The sequence below is a fragment of the Saccopteryx leptura genome, chromosome 6 (genome assembly GCF_036850995.1).
Source record: "Saccopteryx leptura isolate mSacLep1 chromosome 6, mSacLep1_pri_phased_curated, whole genome shotgun sequence".
Taxonomy (NCBI): Eukaryota; Metazoa; Chordata; class Mammalia; order Chiroptera; family Emballonuridae; genus Saccopteryx; species Saccopteryx leptura.
Window position 1 is genome coordinate 56,029,583 of NC_089508.1, and position 19,223 is coordinate 56,048,805.

General features: G+C 42.5%; 1 protein-coding gene and 1 long non-coding RNA gene across 5 annotated transcripts; one reads left to right on the forward strand and one right to left on the reverse strand.

Moving 5' to 3' along the window:
* Window positions 1–1,775: 1,775 nt before the first annotated feature.
* On the reverse strand, window positions 1,776–12,831 carry LOC136376601 (uncharacterized). Of its 3 annotated transcripts, none has more exons than XR_010746213.1 (3): window positions 12,707–12,831; window positions 7,679–7,839; window positions 1,776–2,850 (listed from the first exon to the last, which is right to left on the reverse strand). It is a non-coding gene; the product is annotated as an uncharacterized lncRNA (long non-coding RNA). The 3 variants fall into 3 exon arrangements; XR_010746212.1 differs by having other exon boundaries at window positions 12,703–12,828; XR_010746211.1 differs by lacking the exon at window positions 12,707–12,831 and adding an exon at window positions 9,801–9,941 and having other exon boundaries at window positions 1,778–2,850.
* On the forward strand, window positions 12,747–15,593 carry RPS27L (ribosomal protein S27 like). Of its 2 annotated transcripts, none has more exons than XM_066342760.1 (4): window positions 12,747–12,882; window positions 13,573–13,681; window positions 14,277–14,387; window positions 15,394–15,593. In XM_066342760.1, exons 1-4 carry the CDS (start codon window positions 12,877–12,879, stop codon window positions 15,420–15,422), a joined length of 255 nt encoding a protein of 84 aa, XP_066198857.1. In that variant the 5' UTR covers window positions 12,747–12,876; the 3' UTR covers window positions 15,423–15,593. The 2 variants fall into 2 exon arrangements, with proteins under 2 accessions (XP_066198857.1, XP_066198856.1); XM_066342759.1 differs by lacking the exon at window positions 12,747–12,882 and adding an exon at window positions 12,954–13,438.
* Window positions 15,594–19,223: the final 3,630 nt, after the last annotated feature.

Sequence of the window (19,223 nt, forward strand, 5' to 3'; positions counted from 1 at the left end):
TGAGGTGGTCTCATCACCTGGGCCTGCCAAAATCGGGCATGCACACAAGTCATTTTTGCTGATGATAAAACTAAATGAAACAAGAGTCAGAATTATTCCTGAAAGTTCTCTCTTAGTCACTTCCTGATATACTTCCTTGTGTAGTAAGGTAAATAGGTGGCATTATAGATGGCACACCCAAAATTTTGTCCAACCCTGAACACCTCTACAGGGGTTTGTTTATCTGTGACTGTCATTGGTCATGTATGTTGCAGCAAAGACAAAAAACACTGGCTAGGCACTGGTCTCTTCGAACGATCTGTCAGTCCCCATTCCTGGGCCACTTGCTACTCATCCACAGCTCTGGCCCTCCACCAGATTCAGTGACAAATCCCATCTCTAGCTGAAGGCTTAGAGAAGCTTTGTTTTAGTTGTTCAGGGGACACAGCCAGGTTACCCTGTGACTTGTCCTGCTCTGATCAAATACCCTGATTCTGGTTTCTGGCCTTCTACTTTCATCCTGACACTGAGTCTCCGTTCTGATTCCCTCTTGCAGGACCTGAGTCTTTGATTGCTCAGGCTTCAGCCCCTGTCTCCATAACCTGACCAGTTCCCTGATCTCTCCAAAAATCAGGACTTTCATTATTTACATCTGTTTTTCCCGGTAACACACTTGAAATGCAGACCATGCTGGGAGTTTGCTATCTGCCTCTTGTCCTGTCTAACCCACACTGCCAGTCTGTGTCACTTACATTGTTCTTCCCAACATTTCCCCACCACCCCCATTTTACCAATGCCAATAATCATATTTACTCCACTTATGGTACATCTACCTTTTGCTACCTTCCAGATCTTTCTAGCCCTGAATTTCTCTGAGTCACCATATCACCTGTTACTACTCTGAGGATCCACGTGGTACTGGAGCTCTATGAGCCTGGCAGATCTCTACCCACTGACTTTGACTGGGTGCCAGTTACAAAACTTAGCACACAGCAGGGTTGCAGAAAGACTGTGGTATGGTGAAATGAGCATGACATGACATGGGCATCCTGAACAGATTGGGTTCAAATCTTTGCTCTTTCACTTGTATAAGTTTCGTAATTCCTCTAGAACTCAAAAGGACTGTTGAAAGGGTTATATGAGATAATGTGTCTGGTACAATTTAGTAGTCATTTAATAAAATACAAAATTTAGTATTTAATAAAATACATTTTTTACAAATTTATTTAAATAATATTTTTTAACAAATTTATTGGGATATAATTCACATATTCAACCCACTGGTTTAAATGGTATAATTCAATGGTTTGTAGTATATTCACTGGACTTAGATTCCTTAAAATACAATTATAGGCCCTGGCCGGTTGGCTCAGCGGTAGAGCATCGGCCTGGCGTGCTGGGGACCCGGGTTCGATTCCCGGCCAGGGCACATAGGAGAAGCGCCCATTTGCTTCTCCACCCCCACCCCCTCCTTCCTCTCTGTCTCTCTCTTCCCCTCCCGCAGTCAAGGCTCCATTGGAGCAAAGATGGCCCTGGCGCTGGGGATGGCTCCTTGGCCTCTGCCCCAGGCGCTAGAGTGGCTCTGGTCGCGGCAGAGCGACGCCCCGGAGGGGCAGAGCATCGCCCCCTGGTGGGCAGAGCGTCGCCCCTGGTGGGCGTGCCGGGTGGATCCTGGTCGGGCGCATGCGGGAGTCTGTCTGACTATCTCTCCCCGTTTCCAGCTTCAGAAAAATACAAGAAAAAAAAAATACAATTATAGCATAAGTAGTATGATGTTTAATAACAGTTAAAAAGACTAAGGATTTTAGTTAGGTATAAGTTTATGTAAATCAACTGTGTGATGTCATTGTATTGCCCCAAAATCATATGTGATATTGAGCTGTATGGATACACATACAGTATGATGAGAAGAATAAGGTAAGTAAGAATTCCATGGTATTTTGAGCTAGCAATGTGTTAAGTCATTGGGCCTATTTTTAAAAGGGATGGGGGAAAACTGGAGCATGTTCAGAGAAAGGTGAAAAGGGTGATTAGAAACTGCAAAGACTGTTTGTAGGAGCCTGCAGTATTCATCCAAGAAGTAAAGCCATCCTCAATTAGCTCTTGGGGTGCCATCTGGAAAATAAATGAATGTATTTTCTATGTTCCCTTCATCGGCCAGAACCTCAATAGGTGAATTTAAGTTAAAAACAAGCAGATTTTTGCCTGGTCAGGTGGTGGCGCAGTTGATAGAACATTGAACTGGGATGCAGAGGACCCAGGTTCGGGACCCCAAGGTCGCTAGCTTGAGTGTGGGCTCATCCAGCTTGAGCTCGAGCTCACCAGCGTGAGCGCATGGTTGCTGGCTTGAGCCTGGGATAATAGACATGACCCCATGGTTTCTGGCTTGAACCCAAGGATGCTAGCTTGAGCAAGGGGTCACTCACTCTGCTGTAGCTCCCCGATCAAGGCACATATGAGAAAGCAATCAATGAAAAACTAAGCAGCTGCAACAAAGGAATGATGCTTCTCATCTCTCTCCCTTTCTGACTATCTGTCCCTTTCTCTGTCTTTCTCTCTGTCTCTGTCACAAAAAAACAACAACAAAAAACAACAAGCAGATTTTGACATGGTATAAGGAACAATCAGCACTGTCTAAAATTGGAATGCATTGTTTCTTCCTAACCTGAAATTCTATGTTTAATATGAACCTCTTTATTCACAAGTCAGAGAACAATATCTTATAGAGAGCTCTGACTCTGTTATATGTTATACTCAGGTGGGCAAAATGATCCAGGAGGTCAACTCTTCTTTATTCAGGGTCATCCACCTGGGGTTTATCTAGTAGTCCATATTTCTCTTATTTTTTACTCCCACTCTCTGCTTTTTGATCTGAGGAAAGAGAAAATTGCTCATATGAATATTTTATTAATAATTCTGATGATAATGAAAATATTCCTAAAATAAGACTTTGGCATTGCCTGACTAGGTGGTGACACCGTGTATAGAGCATCGAACTGGGATGCAGAGGACCCAGGTTCGAAACCCTAAGGTTGCCAGCTTAAGCATGGGCTCATCCAGCTTGAGCACAGGCTCACCAGCTTGAGCGCAGGGTTGCTGGCTTGAGCACGGGATCATAAACATGACCCCATGGTGGCTGGCTTGAGCCCAAAGGTTGCTGGCTTGAAGCCCAAGGTCACTGGCTTGAGCAAGGGGTCACTTGCTCTGCTGTAGCCCCCCGGTTAAGGAACATAGGAGAAAGCAGTCAGTGAACAACTAAAAAGCCACAATGAAGCATTGATGTTTCTCATCTCTCTCCCTTCCTGTCTCTCTGTCCTTATCTTTCCCTCTCACTTTCTGTCCAAAAAAAAAAAAAGACTTTTGGCATTACCGGAGCAGGAGATTGTGCTCATCTCTTCCCCACTCTGGGTCAAGTGACTTCATCTTAGTACTTGACATTGGCCATGGTGGCAACAATTATGGAAATTAGAAAACACTGCAGATCAGCAACACAACTCTCCCCAGCTCATTTCCCAGAGCCCTGCTGCTGCTTGATTCATCTTCGCTACCCAATGACTACCAAACTGGCACAATTAATAATGAAGACAGGCCTTCTACCAGCTCTTTGGACTGTATGTCTCTGTAAAAAATACATTTAGAGCTGATAGTATTTACTTTCACGTAAGGGCAACTTGGAATTTAAGCAGTTAAATATAGTTAACTAGTTTCAGATGAGTGGAATATTTAGAGGAAAAAGACTAGAGTCACTCTCCACTGCCTTCTAAGCCACATCTCTTTTTTCCTTTAGAAAAACCCATAATAATCATGGTCTGTCTGCAGCTACTTATGGAGTGACCATGTAACAGACTAAGAAGACATCTCCAAGGCAAAGGCCCTCTGGAAACAGGAAGATAAAAGCTCTCTGCTGGCCAGTGATTGTCCTGCACAACAAGTAGCTCCTTGTGCCACCTGTTGGATTTTGAAAGAACAATCTCTCAGCTTTTAATCAAAGGTAAGACTTCTGCAAAAACTTCCTGCAGGTGGAATGTATTCATAACCTTCCTTAAAGCAGAACTATTGTTTAAAAAATTGTATTTTACAAGTCCTTATTCATGATATCACCATCAGCCCAAGATTCCCAGAATTAACTGATTTCTATATCATCTATAAGCTCTAATGATTACAATTAAGCATTTATTGGGCATTTACAATATACTGAATACTTTACAAGCATTATTTCACTTTATATTTATTTAACCTTATAAAATAGGTATAAATATTTTTATTTTACAGATGGAGAAACAACTTAAAGAAGTTAAGTGGCTAATAGAGTTAAAAAGTTTCTGTGTTCCTAGGAAACAGGGTTTATATTACCTAGTGCATCGTATATAGTAAATATTTCATAAATAGTTGAGTAAATTTTTAATATTAAGAAATAAAATACCATTCTTAATACTTTGAACCCTTTGGATCATTAGCCTTTTAATCAGCTTTTATATAATGGTAAAACAGAATGATCTCATTTACTTTGCCTGTACACTTTTCACAGGAAGAGCTCACTCTAATATCTCACCAACCCTAAAATGACTTAGGATAATTTTCCCAATTTTATTTTATTATTATTATTTTTTTGTATTTTTCTGAAGCTGGAAACGGGGAGAGACAGTCAGATAGACTCCCGCATGCGCCCGACTGGGATCCACCCGGCACGCCCACCAGGGGGCTACGCTCTGCCCACCAGGGGGCAATGCTCTGCCCCCCCCCAGGCGTCGCTCTGTTGCAACCAGAGCCACTCCAGCACCTGGGGCAGAGGCCAAGGAGCCATCCCCAGTGCCCAGGCCATCTTTGCTCCAATGGAGCCTCACTGCGGGAGGGGAAGAGAGAGACAGAGAGGAAGGAGAAGGGGAGGGGTGGAGAAGCAGATGGGCGCTTCTCCTGTGTGCCCTGGCCAGGAATCAAACCCGGGACTTCTGCACGCCAGGCCGACGCTCTACCACTGAGTCAACCAGCCAGGGCAATTTTCCAAATTTTAGAAACAAGTTAACTGTAGCTTAGCCAGAATTAAGTGGCCTTCTGGTTTTCTCATCACATCGGGTTGAGGCAGAGGAAAGGTCAAAGGCATGCATCACAAAGAACCAAGTGAAGTAGCAACTAAAATAAAAGGGTTCTAGATAAGTTACAGGCGCAACAGTTAGTCCTCAAAGAAAGACTGTCAAGCCAGTTACGTTGAGTATGGCACTCAGTGGACATATTTTTGCGCTTTGATGTACTGTAGTGGGCATGTGGGGAGATGAGACCAAATCCTGATCTTAAGAAGCCTGTGGACTTTTAGGGAAGAGAAGACAGACATAAACACAAGGAGATGAAACTGCAGTACAAGAGCATAAGATGAAAAATCACACAAGACAAGAATAGTTAAGCAATTATTAATGTAGGCAATGAGTGCCTCAAGAGTTCAGAAAAGGCAGAGGTTATATTTGCAAAAATTTTTGCTTATCTCAGCGTATTCATAAAACATCTTTACTATGAGATGTGGAAAGCCAGTAAAGTTTGAGAGAGCACCTGGCCCTAAGCAGCTCACTTTCTCCCCCAGAGACTCAGGCAGCTTGTGAGAGGATTTGCAGGAAGCAGTAGGTGGGGAGATGCGGAGACCAGAGACCTGAGCATCAGGGAAGGCAGGACAATGCTGGGAGATCTCACCTGACTACTGAGTCGGGATATTAATTAATGGGTTTTTCCTGTATTTTTCCTATTTATACCTTTAAGCAGGAGTAGCCTGTCATTCTTTCTGTGCTTTGCTTTTGAAAATTTTGATGCCTCAGGAGAACTTAGAGTAGTAGTACTCAACCTTGGCTCCTCATGGTAATCACCTAGGGAGTTTTACAAGCTATTGCCACCTCGTTCCCATCCCCAAATACTCTAATTTAGTTGAGCTAGGATGCTCCTTTGGTCATTCTAATGTGCAACAAAGTTGGAGTATCATTGATTTAAAGGATTCCTAGACAGAGTAAGAGGGAATGAGATTGGCTGGAATGAACAAAATAGGTTAGAGTGGTAGGAGAAAAGAGGAGCTTCCCTGCTCCAATCGAGAGGAATAGCCTTGATTTGTTATCCTGGAGTAGTAGGGGTCTGGATTCTGGTTCCCTCAGAGCCCACAGGGGAGGTAGGAAGACGCCAGAGAGAACGGCAGTGTGGTGTATCCAGGCCAGCACTTCTCACAGTGGGATGTGCACACAAATCACCAGGGGATCTTGTTAAGGTGCAGATTCTGACTCAGAGGATCTGGGATGGGGTCTGCGGTTCTGCATTTCCAAAAAACTCCTAGGTTTTCCCAATGTCACTGGCAACGATTTGCATGGCTAGGGCTCTAGGCAGTCTCCCTTGATTCCCATATCCATCTCAAGCCAACCTGTTAAAATCAAAGGGTTCCACAGGCAGGGGCAATGGACATCCCTGGGTGACCTGGTTGGATTGATGACTGAGGAGCAGATGGACTCTGTTGGGAAAACAGCTGTGTTAGGCTTGCTCTCTTGCCCTCTGCCTGAGGAGTGCATGAGCACGTGGCAGAGCCATGTGTATGTAGCCTACATAAGGCTGCGGGGCTTGCCCTCAGGGTGGTGCAGATTGCAAATTGCTTACCCGCCACTGTGAAGGGCTGTTCTGCTGTTTGTTGGCCTGCTGCCATGAGAAACATTTTTACCCTGTCAGCTCATTCGCTGTTGTAAGACTCTATTAAAAGGTAATGGTCCAATGCTTTCTGGCTTCACAGTTCCTCCACCATCTGCTCAAATCCAATGTGAACCTGCCTGGCCTCGGTCACCGGCATTACAGACCCCATCTGCAAAGCCTTTCAGGCCAAAAGGAGCACATTCTGGCAGGGGATCCCCCTGTCTGGGTTCTGGCCCATCACAGATGGCCCATTCGAAATTGGCCATTGAAGATAGCATCATGTAGAGACTATTTACAAAGTTGGGGCAGGGTTAACAGAAACCAGCAAAAGATGGAAAGGCACCTCCTTTCAAGTGGAAGGGCCAAAGGGGGAGGAAGTGGTGATTGGAATCCCATGATGGCTGTGGGAAAGGGACGCCTGCAGCAACTGTTACCCTTGGAGAAACACAGCCACTCGATGGCCCGTCAGGATAAATCCAGGAAATCAATACCCCAACACTGCTCTCTCCCTCCCTGTGATTTCCTACTAGTGCCTCCCATTGGCCTAACCCAACTAGAAACCAGAGGGCAAGAGAACCCAGCTGTGGTAGCCCATCAAAGTCAGCCTCCTGGCCACAGGTTGGGTGGTTTAAACAACAGACATTTATTTCTCACAGTTCTGCAGGCTGGGAAGTCCAAGGTCAGGGCATCAGCAAATTTAGTGACACTTGGTGTCTAGATAGAGCCAACCTCCTTGTTCATAGATGGCAGTTTTCTCACCGTGTCCTCACATGGCAGAAGGGGCCTCTGGGGCCTCATTTATAAGGGCACTAATCCCATTCATGGGGCTCTATCCTGATGACCTAACCACTTCCCAAAGGCCTCACTTCCCAATATCATCATATTGGGGATTAGAATTCAACATACAAATTTTGGGGGGATTCAAACATTCAGTCTATAGCACCAGCTCAGTAAGGGCTCAGCCTCAGTCAGAAATGAAGTTGGCATGGCAAATAAAGAAAATAGCACAGTCCCCAACTGAGACTCTTACCCCGTATAGATGGGAGCTTACCTGAGAGCATCAAACATCTTCATGAATGACAGATGGATTTGAACCTTTACAATAGAACTCTTGGGACAATGGTGGTGACCCTGTTGAAGAACTGGTTTGTAGAGAAAAGGTGCTGCTGATTTCAGGAACAGGTTGAGAATAAGTCCCATGTGCTTTGAAACCTGCCAACAGGTGGACAATAGAAAGAAGAAAAAAAGAATGCAGTCTTGTTACAGTTTGCTAATGACACAAATTTCTCTGAGATTCTTAGAAAAAAAACTTAAAAGGCAAGAGTGCGAAGTTATTTAGAGCCCCACGTCACATCCTAAGTTTCTTAAAAACAAAACTAAACTAAACCTCTGACCATCTTTCTGGGATTGAAGGGCACAAGCCTGAGGAGCTCGAACCTGGGTAAAGTGGGACCTGACCTATTTAGGACCAGTCTCAGCGGGCTTGAAATTTAGCACTAGTTGGTTCCTGGCTTACCCAAACACCTGTGAGTTTTCCCAGTGTCTGAAGTTGGAGAAGGGGGAAGGGAGAGGAAATGGCTGCACACTTCTGAGGTGCAGGGGCCAGGTGCTGACTCGGAGAGTTCAGCAGCACCTCCTCAGACCTGTCCAGATAGAACAGCTGGAGAGTTTTCAGGCAGGAAACAGAACCCCAACTAGCATTTCATGGTTCTTTGGGAAGCCACGTGGGAGCTCCTCCTGCAGGATCCCTGAGAAAAGGCTACCAAGGCAAAGGGACTCTGGGTCCCTTCATCTGCCATCAGTGCAAAGGCCTAGGGGACATTTTAGGAGAAACTGAGCTCTGGAGGGGGAGGCAGAGTTATAGAATTCAGGTCTTTTTGCCCTTGAGAGTTTTATTTCTCATGCTACCACAGTTTCTCAGAAGTTGGAGGGTTTTGACACGGTACTGGGAATTAGTTAAGGAACTGAAGATTGCTAGGCCTGAAGTTGTTCTGAGACCTACTATACATCATGTTAAAATAAATTCCAGGTTAATTAAAAAGTTAAAGAATAAATATCACAACAAAAGAATTAAAAGAAAGCATATGAAAATATTTAGCCAATACTAAAGTGACCAAGACCTGTCTAAAAAAGGAAAAACTTGCCTGACCAGGTGGTGGCGCAGTGGATAGAGAGTCAGTTTAGGATGCTGGGAACCTGGTTCGAAACTCAGAGATTGCTGGCTCGAGCGTGGTATCATAGACATGAGCCCATGAAGACTGGTTGGAGCCCAAGGTTTCTGGCTTGAGCAAGTGGTCACTGGCTTGGCTGGAGATCCCCTCCCCCGCACATCAAGGCACATGTGAGAAAGCAATCAATGAACAGATAACGTGCCTCAACTATGAGTTGATGCTTCTCATCTCTCTCCCTTCCTGTCTGTCTCTCTCTCTCTCACTTAAAATAAATAAATAAATAAATAAATAAATAAATAAATAAATAAGAAACCCAATAGGTTTAAAATATACAGGCAAAACTTGAAGATATTGTGGGTTTGCTTTTAGCCCACTGTAATAAACGAGTATAGCACTAAAGAGAGATGTAATCCTTTTGCTGGTAGAGGGTCTTGCCTTCCTGTGACGTTCAAAAAAGCAGATGCAATAAAATGAGGTATGCCTGCATTATACAGTATATATAAATGAACAATTAAAATTTACTGTATGATGTTTAAATCACCAAAAAATAAAATTGACAGGATAAAATTAATAGAAAACAAATTGGGAAAATATTTGGTTAATATCTTTCATACAGAAGAACACATAAGGAAGGAATAGATGATCATCCCAACAAAAAAGTATTAATAAGCAATAAGCATATGGAAAGTATTAATACAATAGTAAAAATGACAAAATACTATATAGTTTTTCTGTATTTACTGAGATAGGGAAAACATATATCCAATATGATCAAGGGTGCAAAAAAAAGGGAACATTTTCAAACATTTCCATCTGGAATGTAAATTGGTTTGACTTTTCTGGAGGATAATTTGGTAGTTTATATTATAAACCTTAAATGTGCATAACTTTTCTTTTTTTAGATTTTATTTATTGATTTTTGGAGAGAGGGGAGAGAGAGAAAGAAAGAGAAAGAGAGGGAGAGGGAGAAAGTGGGGGGAGGAGCAGGAAACATCTATTCACAGTAGTTGTATGTGCCTTGATTGAGTAAGCCAGGAATTTGAACTGGCAACCTCAGCATTCTAGGTTGAAGCTTTTTATCAACTGCGCCACCACAGGTTAGGCAAATGTGCATAACTTTTAATTCACTAATTCTTCCTTCTAGAAATTTATCCTAAGGAAATAATCAAGGATGTGTACAATGACTTATCTATAAGAATGTTTACTACAGTGTTATTTTAATAGAGAAAATCTGAGAGTTAGGAAGATTGACTATTAAGATTTGACAGAGTTGGGTGATGGGTACATGGGTCTTCATTATTGTATTAGTCTTCTATTGCTGTTGTAACAAATTACCATATAGTTAGTGGCTTAAAACAATACAAATTTGTCTTAAATTCTTTACTCAAGTCTGACCCAAGTCTCACTGTTAAAATTGAGGTGCTAGCAGGAATGTATCCCTTCTGGAGGCTCTAGGGGAGAGTCCTCTTCCTTGCCATTTTTAGCTGCTGGAGGCTGCCCACATTCCTTGGCTTATGATCCCCTTCTTCCATCTTTATTAAAGCCAACAACATAGCATCTTTCAGACCCTTCTTCATCACATTTTCTTTCTTTTCTCTTTCTCTTTCTTTCCTTTTTTCTTTCTCTTTTTCTTTTCTTTCTTTCTCTTTCTCTCTCTTTCCCTTCCCTCTCTCCCTCCCTCCCTCCCTTCCTTCCTTGATTTTTAGAGAGAGATATAGGAGAGGAGGGGAGAGAGAAAAACATTGATTTGTTGTTCCACTTATTTATGCATTCATTGGTTGATTCTTGTCTGTGCCCTAACTAGGGGTCCAATCTGCAACCTTGATGTATGGAGATGATGTTCTAACCAACTGAGCTACCCAGCCAGGGCCATCTTTTCCTTTGATTCTTTTTGCCTTCTTCTTCCATTTTTAACGACCCTTGTGTTTACATTGGGCCTACCTAGATAACCCAGCATAATTTTCCTGGTTTAAAGTAAACTAATTAGTAACTTTAATTCAACTTGCCAAGTAAGTACAGGTCCTGGGGATTAGGACATTGAAGTCTTTGGGGCCCATTATTCTGTCAATACAATTGTACTATATACTCCTGCCTGAAAACATTTAATTTTTATTACTATTTAAAATGTTAAATAACCCAAACCTAATTCCAATTTAGCATATGAATGAAAGGAAAATATATATATTCAAGTGACCAATACTCCATGACCATTAAAAGTCATAATTAGGAAACTATGTAGTAACATGTAGCAATACTCATTATACAGTAAGTGGGGGTAAAATGATGTCTAAAAAGGAATATGCAGAAGATGATACCAATTATGTTAAACAAAACTCAAAACAAGCCTATATGTGAGTAAGAAAATGTTTGGGCCCTGGCAGTTGGCTCAGTTGGTTGGAGTGTCCTCTGGACATGCCCACATTATGGTTTGATCCCCTGTCCTGGGTTGGTCTGGCACATACAGGAATCAACCAGGGATGGCACAAATGGGTGGAACAGCAAGTCGAGGTATTTCTTTCTCTAAAAATTAATAAATTGCCCTGGCCAGATGGCTAGGTTGATTGGAGCATTGTCCGGAAGCTCTGAGGTTGCAGATTTGATACCCGGTCAGGGCACATACAGGAACAGATCGATGTTCCTGTTTCTGTCTGTCCCTCTCTCTCTCTGTTCCTCTCTCACTAAAATCAATAATAAACTTTTATTTTGTATTTTTCCAAAGTTAGAAGCAGGAAGGCAGTCAGACAGACTCCTGCATGCCCCGGCCAGGATCCACCAACATGCCCACCAGGGAGTGATGTTCTGCCCATCTGGGGTGTTGCTCCGTTGTGGCGGGAGCCATTCTAGAGCCTGTGGCGGAGGCCATGGAGCAGTCTTGAGCACCCTGGCCAACTTTGCTCCAATGGAGCCATGGCTGTGGGAGGATAAAAGAGAAAGAGAGAGAGAGAAAGGAGAGGGGCAAGGGTAGAGAAGCAGAGGGGCGCTTCTCCTATGTGTCCTGACCGGAAATCGAACTCGGGACTTCCACATGTGGGTGGATGCTCTACCACTGAGCCAACTGGCCAGGGCTCAATAAATACACTTAAAAAAAACATAAATTAAAAAAATGTTTGTAAGGACATAGGTCAAAATGTTAAAAATGATTATCTCTGCATGGTAATTTTAATTGTTTTTCTGCATTTTTCAAAATGTGCATTATGCATATGTTACTTTTGCAAACAGAGAAACAGGCAATTAAAAACGTCTATTTTCTAGGACAATTTTCTGGTCAAGTGTTTCCTTGGTTTCTTAGCTTTCTATCACATTCCCTTACATCATCACTCCTTATCAAAAATATTTCATATCCCTGACATAACGTTCTCAGGCCAAAGTTGTCTGCTCTTGAAAGTTCGCATTGGGCAGGAAGGAGCCTTGCGGTGAAGTAAGCATGGCAACGAACCGGGCTTAAAAACTTTCAGGGCAAGGCGACCCAAGGCACAACTTCATCCCATAAAGAACTCAATAACCGGTGCCTTGGAAACTGGATGCACAACTACAAGCGCCTTTTTCATAATCGCGCTGGCACATGGTAATAGTTTTAATTAATAATATTGTTTTTAATATACAAGAGTTGACATGCTTGGCGGCCAGACCGCCACAAGCTGCCCAGCGTGCCCGCCCGGCCGCCTGCGGGGTTCCGCGATGCCGCCCGCACTCCCTTTCCACGGCCTACACCCGAGGTGGTTTCCTGGCGGAGGACACACCGCAGGAGCCTGGCTCGGGGATCGCTGGTCCAGTGAAAAGCTCTACGACCAGCGGCCCCTGCCCTGGAACCCGTTAGGTTAGCGGAGTCTGTGACCTCGGATTGGCAAGACCCTCAGGGCGCCCCGGAACCTGCAGACCTGGCCGGAGCCCTACCCCCACACACCCACCACCACCGAGAGGAGCGCCTAGAGCGGACAGCCCGCCCGCCTGGCTGCACCGCTCCTCCGCTCCCAGCCTCCTCTATCCCGGAAGTTGATGCAGAGCGCCTGATCTCGTGCTGCTCACCAAGGGTGTCGCCTCGGAAGTCTTGACAGACTGGGCTTGCGAAACCGTCAACATGCCTGTGAGTGTTGACTTTCGAGTTTGTTTCGGGTTTCTCAGTGTGCAGAGGGGTTCCCGACCGCTCTGCGGGCACTCTGGGCTCCCCGCCGAACGTGGCGACGGGACTGGGCTCGCGCAGCCTCTGGGCGCCTGGCGGACTTGTCGGGACTTGCCCGGGCAGAGCGGCCGGTCCGGCCATGCCAGGGCGTGGAGCGGGGAGGACCTGGGCCGCCCTGGGCTGCGAGCTGCAGTCGGCGCCTCGGAGGGCACGGCTCCTCTGGGTTTTTGCTGGACGCCCGCGAGGTGGGATCTTTGGAGTCTTCCTGCTGTCCTTTGAGTTTCGTGGTTCTCGGCCCCTCGCCTTCACTCTGAAAAGCGACGTTCTGCGTGTTTCCTTGTTAAAAGTGACTTGGCAGTTTTTTCCCCTCGGCGGGTCCAGGATCGGGGTCGCGTTCTTACTTAGCATGACGGTTTTATCTAGTTCTTTATTTATTTTTATGGGAGATTGTTATTCAGTTCGGTCAAGAGGAACGGGGTTAACCGTACCATATGTTTCCTGGTCGCAAGCATTATGCAAGGTACGGAGGCAAGTGAACAAGCTTGGAAAAGTAACATCCGAGGTGTTGCCTCTGCTGAGACTGTTATCTTCGCATGTGTATTTCAGGTATGGTTTCATTCTAGTAATAGTATGTTTTGTTTTTTTATTTTTTAGCTGGCTAGAGATTTACTGCATCCGTCCTTGGAAGAGGAAAAGAAAAAACATAAAAAGAAACGGCTAGTTCAAAGTCCAAATTCTTATTTTATGGATGTAAAATGCCCAGGTAACAGTTCACATTTAATTCCTTTCCCAATACAGATTTCTATAGGGATTGTTAGCGTGGTGCGTGTATTTGACGCGTGAGGGCCCTCGGTTGAGAAGTGGGATTAGCGAGGTGGACGTTTTGAGGATAAACGTACTGGAACCGCGGTGGAAACACTGCAGTGCGGAGGAGGGGTGAAGCTGGGACTCCGAAGGGAATAGGACAGCTGATTTACTAAGTCCTCAGGCTGGTAAGGCCACGAGTTTTCTTTTTCATGATGCAATGAAAAGGATGTTGATTCTCTAGTGTGAAGCTGAGCTGTCCGGAGTGGTGGCCGTTTCCTATGTATGTGGCTACTGACACCCGCAGTTGGATAGTCATGATGGAAATATGAAGCATAAAATACACACGAGATTTTGATTAATCCCCACGTCTTGATTGAATGTTGAAATGATACTATTTAACAATTATGTGCCTACTAGAAAATTAAACAGGTGGCTTGCTATTGCACAACAATAAAGTTCTTAAATCTTTTAAAGGCTTTTACTACAAATAAGTTGAACACGTCCAGTGTTTTCTTCTGCTTTTCACTTTTAACACCGCCCTTTTTTTTTAGGTTGCTACAAGATCACCACGGTTTTCAGTCATGCTCAGACGGTGGTTCTTTGTGTAGGTTGTTCAACAGTGTTGTGCCAGCCGACAGGAGGAAAGGCGAGGCTCACAGAAGGTATATCGTTTCGCATTTTTAAATCCAGTGATGAGATTTTATGATTGTGAATGTCTACCTTTATTAAAAACCAGTTTATAAGAAATCTAAAATTTATGATTGCCAAAATAATTTTGCCTTTGTGTACTCTTTCGGTAGAGTGCCCTGTTCAGTTGGATACATTTATACCTTTGACCTTGCAAAGAACTCCTTTGAATATTATTTTTCTTAGTTAGGAACACCTAATTCTGTTGTATTTTAGTCACTTAGTTTGCCTAATTTGGAATATTAAACATAAATCAGAATGAGCAGAAGAATAACTATGTACAGTAGGACATGGACTTTTTTAAAACATAGGATTTAAAAATTTCTCTTGTAAATATTTTGTTCCATATGTATATGGCACATAGGACTTAAGACAGTTATTGCTAGCTAAGTAACATAATATATAAATTTAAATGCTTGAGGTTTGATATCTATGAGTACTAAATGGTTAATATAAAAATCTAATTTTAATTCCTCTTTCACTTTTGTGCAGTAAGAAAGAAATAATTATATAGTTTTCCAGAGTACAACTTGTAGATTTAGAATTCCATATATTTGAAATTTGTGATATTTTGGGGAGCTGTGAATACATTTTCTCACTGGAAGAGTAAGTGGATTGGCAACAAATTCAAGATCTATTTGATATGACTTAGTAAGATATAAGTATGAAATCAGCCTACTTGCAAGATTTCCAAAACCTTTATAGCATGCCAACTTGAAAGTTTTAACTGATGAATTCAGCTCATGGTGTTAAATAGATTTCATTATGGTATTTGAGAAACAGGAGGGACAGTTACAGTCACATCAGAGTAAATTCAAATATAAATGATTTGTTATAGCAAATTTCTGGTAAAAAAGGATAAATTATGAATGTTAATGTAATATTCTTAAAATGTAAGCTTTTTACTTAAGTGCTTTTTGCCATTAGGACTACCAAAGAGAATAGACTTGTGTTTAATACGCTTTTGTAATTCCATTACAGGGTGTTCATTTAGAAGAAAGCAACACTAATAATGATCCACACAGCTTCCTGAATTTGTGTTATATCACAGAAAGCCTTATCGGTTCAGAAATTCTAGTTAATCAACCAAGATAATGTAATTACATTTAATTTTATAAGTATACAACAGTGATCTCCTATTTTGGTGTCAGTTTTTCAATAAAATTTTGATTATGGGCAAATTCTCTACTTTTTCTTTTTTTTCTAAGTATGTGTGCATATGCTATAATTAATATATATATTTTTATGTGAATTTTGTCTAAACATTTAAAAAATGTATTCTGATTTGTTTCTCCTTCATTTCAAGAGTAGAAACCCTAAATATTTGATTTGCAGTCCTTTTCCAAATTGCTATGAATGGAGCTAAATAATTACAAATGGGAAGTTTATTATTTATTCTAAGTATAGTTTTGCTATTGTAACTATGGAAACACATTTTAGAAGTACAGTGTGTCCGTAAAGTCATGGTGCACTTTTGACCAGTCACAGAAAAGCAACAAAAGACAATAGAAATGTGAAATCTGTACCAAATAAAAGGAAAACCCTCCCAGTTTCTGTAGGATGATGTGGCAGCATGTGCACATGTGCAGATGATGACGTAACACCATGTATACAGCGGAGCAGCCCATGGCCATGCCAGTGAGATGTGGACGGTGCAGAGGAAAGTTCAGTGTGTTCTGTGGCTCACTAAATTCGAATCCGTGACCAAAGCACAACGTGAATTTCGGCGCGTTTATACTTAACCCTATTTCTACTTAATAGGGTTATTTTGAAGATAAAATGCAATATATAGAGAGTGCTTAGCACAATGCCTGACACACAGTACTCTGTTAAATAGTATTTAAATAAAAAGGATCCTAACTTCAAGTACTTTCAAGTTCTATTTTATTTTCCTTTTTATTTTTTTAGAGAGAGGGAAAGGAAAGGAGAGAAATAAGCATCTACTCATAGTTGCGTCACTAGTTCTTCATTAATTGCTTTTCATACGTGTCTTGACTGAGGGGAGGGGGTTCCAGCTGAACCAAGTGACCCCTTGTTCAAGCCAGTGACCATGGGGTCATGTAGATAATCCCATGATCAAGCCAGCAACACCGCACTCAAAGCTGGCAAGCCTGTGTTCAAGCTAGTGACCTCGGGTCCCTGAACCTGGGACCTCAGTGTGGATGCTTTATCCACTGCGCCACCACCAGTCAGCCCTTCTCTCTCACTTTAAATGCCACCTCTTTGGCGACTCCTAGATCACTGAGGCCTGTGCAAATGTTCAAATCTTACACTGATATCACATTACCAAATTAAAAACGTATCTTTAAATATTAGAAACATCTTTAAAAATTACCATTAATTTGGTTTCCTTTTAGTCACAGTACTTAATGTTTAAAAATTTAAATAACATTACAAGAAGGTATGACATTTACATGTTTATCAACGAGCATGGATTGAAAAATTTTAAAACATGAATACAAGATATAGAGATCAGGAAAAGAAAAGAAATAAGGAAATGAAATGGATCTGTTTTAGAAAGCTGCTTTCTTTATATCAACCAATTCACATATCTATTTACCTTTATAGATCAAAGTGGAAAGTGAAGAAACAGCCTTAAGGCTCAGATGATAGAAAATCCTTCTTTTATTACAGTGTATAAAAACTTTGATTTCTTTCTGAATTTTTGAGTTCAATATAATCTCTAATACATACCATCTATGGCTGTTACAACAGAATTTCTCAGTATGCCCACACTACCATCAGCCATTGTGCAGCCAATCTCCAAGTTGGCTCCCAATGATCCCTTTGGTATTTAGCCTTTGTATAGTCCTCTCCCAAACTGAATCAGGGCTAGTCTATATGACCAATAGAATTTGGCATAAGTCATGGTATATGACTTCCAAGGCTGGATTATAAAAAATATTGTGGCTTGTTTGCTCCTCACTAGTCTGAAGGAAGGCATGGGGTAGTCAAGCATACCTATGAAAAGACCCATGTGATAAAAAACAGGCCTTTTGCCAAAATCCAGTAAGTAAGCCTTGTCTATAGCCACATTCTTGAGCCATCTTGGAATCAGATCCTCTAGCCCAGGGGTCTGGAACCTATTGCTTGTGAGCCAGATGTCGCTCTTTTGATGGCTGCATCTGGCTCACTGACAAATCTTTAATAAAAAAAGTAATAACGTTAAAAATATAAAACATTCTCATGTATTACAATCCATTCATTTCCTACTGTTCATGTTCATGGTTGCGGGTGGCTGGAGCCAATCACAGCTGTCCCCTGGGACAACACCAAATTTTTATTGGATAATGCCTAACGTACACGGGTCATTGTATGGCTCTCATGGAATTCCATTTTAAAATATGTGGTGTTCATGGCTCTCTCAGCCAAAAAGGTTCCCAATCCCTGCTCTAGCCTTAGTCAAGCCTTCAAATAACTGAAGCCCCTGTTGACATCTTTCCTGCAACCACATGAGAGACCCTGAGCTAGAACCACTCAGCTAAGCTGCTCCCAAACTTATGAAACACGTAAATTGTCAGATGTAATTTGTTATGCAGCAATAGATAAGTAATGTACATTATACTAACGAAAGAAGCCATACACAAAATGCCACACATTGTATGAATCCATTTATATGAAATATCCATAATAGGAAAATTCAGAGACAAAAAGTAGATTGGTAGTTTTCAGAGCCTGGAAGGAGAGAGGAATGGGAAGTAAATACTAATGGATATAAGATTTCTTTTTTGAGTGAAGATGTTCTAGAATTGAATGGGTGCACAATTTTGTGAATATAATAAAGACCCGCTGAATTTTACACCATAAAAGGATTCATTTCATGGTATATGAACTGAATAATACCTGAAATACAGTGTGTCCATAAAGTCATGATGCACTTTTGACCGGTCACAGGAAAGCAACAAAAGACGATAGAAATGTGAAATCTGCACCAAATAAAAGGAAAACCCTCCCAGTTTCCGTAGGATGATGTGGCAGCATGTGCGCATGAGCAGATGATGACGTAACACCGTGTATACAGCGGAGCAGCCCACAGCCATGCCAGTTGAGATGTGGATGGTACAGAGGAAAGTTCAGTGTGTTCTGTGGCTCACTAAATTCAAATCCGTGACCAAAGTGCAACGTGAATATCAGCGCATTTATAACGAAGCACCACCACATAGGAATAACATTACTCGATGGGATAAGCAGTTGAAGGAAACCGGCAGTTTGGTGGAGAAACCCTGTTCTGGTAGGCCATCAGTCAGTGACGAGTCTGTAGAGGCTATACGGGATAGCTACCTAAGGAGCTCTAAAAAATCTGTGTGTGAGCCCACATCGAAGTACACTGAATAGGTATGAAACTGGGAGTTTTCCCTTTATTTGGTGCAGATTTCACATTTCTATCGTCTTTTGTTGTTTTCCTGTGACCGGTCAAAAGTGCACCATGACTTTACGGACACACTGTATGTTTTTTAATTTTTTTAGTGACAGAGACAGAAAGAAGGACACATAGGGACAGTCAGGAAGGGAGATGAGAAGCATCAATTCTTCATTGCAGCATCTTAGTTGTTCATGATTCTTATATGTGCCTTGACTGGGGGGCTCCAGCAGAGCAAGTGAAGCCAGCAACCTTGGGCTTCAAGCCAGTGGCCTTTGGGCTCAAGCCAGCAACCATGGGGTCACGTCTATGATCCCATGGTCGAGCCAGTGATCCCACACTCAAGCTGGTGAGCCCGTGCTCAAGCTGGATGAGCCCGAGCTCAAGCCAGCAACCTCCGGGTTTCAAACCTGGGTCCTCTGCATCACAGTCCAATGCTTTATCCACTGTG

What these genes read in the sequence shown, in the direction of transcription:
- RPS27L (XM_066342759.1), top strand. Translation starts at nt 13,058, where the DNA reads ATGCCAGGGCGTGGAGCGGGGAGGACCTGGGCCGCCCTGGGCTGCGAG. An exon ending in GGTCGCAAGCATTATGCAAG is followed by an intron (nt 13,439 to 13,572) that starts GTACGGAGGCAA and finishes TTTATTTTTTAG; the next exon opens with CTGGCTAGAGATTTACTGCA. An exon ending in AAAGGCGAGGCTCACAGAAG is followed by an intron (nt 14,388 to 15,393) that starts GTATATCGTTTC and finishes ATTCCATTACAG; the next exon opens with GGTGTTCATTTAGAAGAAAG.